At 43.7% G+C, this 1,544-nt stretch overlaps 1 protein-coding gene across 1 annotated transcript in view; it reads left to right on the top strand.

The window, feature by feature from the left end:
* TAF8 (TAF8 RNA polymerase II, TATA box binding protein (TBP)-associated factor, 43kDa) overlaps positions 1-1,544 on the top strand; it is a 41,114-nt gene that overhangs the window by 13,933 nt on the left and 25,637 nt on the right. Inside the window, exon 5 of the mRNA XM_011944713.1 lies at positions 2-38. Within this exon, the coding sequence (XP_011800103.1) occupies positions 2-38 (37 nt within the window). The remainder of the gene's footprint in view (position 1; positions 39-1,544) is intronic.

Here is a 1,544-nt window from a genome sequence, read left to right as displayed (position 1 = left end):
CTGAGTTCCCTGATCCCCACACCTACATCAAAACTCCGGTGAGTGTTGAAGCCACACTGGGGCAGTGTGTGGTGTAAAGCACGGAGTCAGTTCCTACGACTGTCATGCGGCAGAGTCCAGTCCAAAAGTTTGTTGATGAAAGGGTGGTTCAAAACTCAGAATATGGCCAGGCGCGTTGGCTCACATCTGTAATCCCAGCATTTGAGGAGGCCGAGGCAGGAAGATCACTTGAGCCCAGCAGTTCAAGACCCTGTCTCATTTGAAAAAGAAAGAAAGAAAGAAAAAAAAAAAGAATTCAGATTCTTTCCTCATTGAGAAACAATTTGGCAAATGTTTACCAGCTAAAGTGTAATTAACAAAGAAATTGAAGCTGACCTCAGTATTACCTGTCCTACTAAAACACAGAAGTACATAGCCACATAAGAACAAGTCTGAAAAGGTATTCCACTAAATGTTCATAGTAATTTTTGGTTGAGATTTTAGGTAATTTTGTTTTGTGTTTACTTCTCTGAGTTTTCCAAATTTTCTATAATAGGAAAATTATTTTTTCCATTGGGGGAAAAGTTACTTTAAAAATATTTAGTAATGGCCAGGAGCAGTGGCTCATGCCATTAATCCCAACACTTTGGAAGGCCGAGGCAGATGGATCACCTGAGGTCAGGAATTCGAGACCAGCCTGGCCAACACAGTAAAACCCTGTCTCTACTAAAATTACAAAAATTAGCTGTGCATGGTGGCATATACCTGTAGTTCCAGCTACTCAGGAGGCTGAAGCAGGAGAATCAAACCTGGAAGGCAGAGGTTGCAGTGAGCTGAGATTGCGCCACTGCACTCCAGCCTAGGCAACAGAGCAAGACTCTGTCTCAAAAACAAATAAATAAAAATTAGTAATGATAATGAAATGGAACTTATCACTCTGAGCTCTAGGTCTGAACGAGAAGAAGATGAGTTATCCTCTGTGGTTTGAATGTGTTCTAATTTGCCTGAATGGCAGTTTTACCTTCTGTTGGGAAGGTGTTCTCCCACACTTCCTTTGCTTCCGCCTCCATACCATATAGTGATGGCCATCGTGCGGGCTGCTATGGCAAGCCCTCATGTCCTCTGGGCATTTCTCCACACCTCAGGGTGGGGGAGAGGGGAATAGTAGCTGCCCAGCTAATGCAACATAGCCCTTGCCCTTGCCCTTGATCAGATCTCTCTATTAGTTCCCTGGGCTGCTGTAACAAAGTGCCACAAACCAGGTAACTTAGAACAACAGAAATTTATTGTCTTACCATTCTGGAGGCTAGAAGTCTAAAATTAAGGTATCATGCTCCCTCTGAAACCTGTAGGGGAGTCCCTCCTTGCATCTTCCTAGCTTCTGGTGATTGGCCAGCATTCTTTGGCGTTTCTTGGCTCATAGGTGCATCACTCCAGCTTTCTGTCTTCACATGGCATTCTATTTTGTGTGTGGTGGCAGGGGCAGCGGGGGAGACTGGAGTTTTATTATTACTCAAATTAGTCTTCCTGAGCATTCGGGGAGCAGAGTTTTTTTTTTTTTTTTT

Source organism: Colobus angolensis, unplaced genomic scaffold (assembly GCF_000951035.1).
Source record: "Colobus angolensis palliatus isolate OR3802 unplaced genomic scaffold, Cang.pa_1.0 Scaffold105, whole genome shotgun sequence".
Taxonomy (NCBI): Eukaryota; Metazoa; Chordata; class Mammalia; order Primates; family Cercopithecidae; genus Colobus; species Colobus angolensis.
The sequence above is the reverse complement of the archived record's forward strand: the minus strand, read 5'-3'. Positions and strand labels throughout refer to the sequence as shown.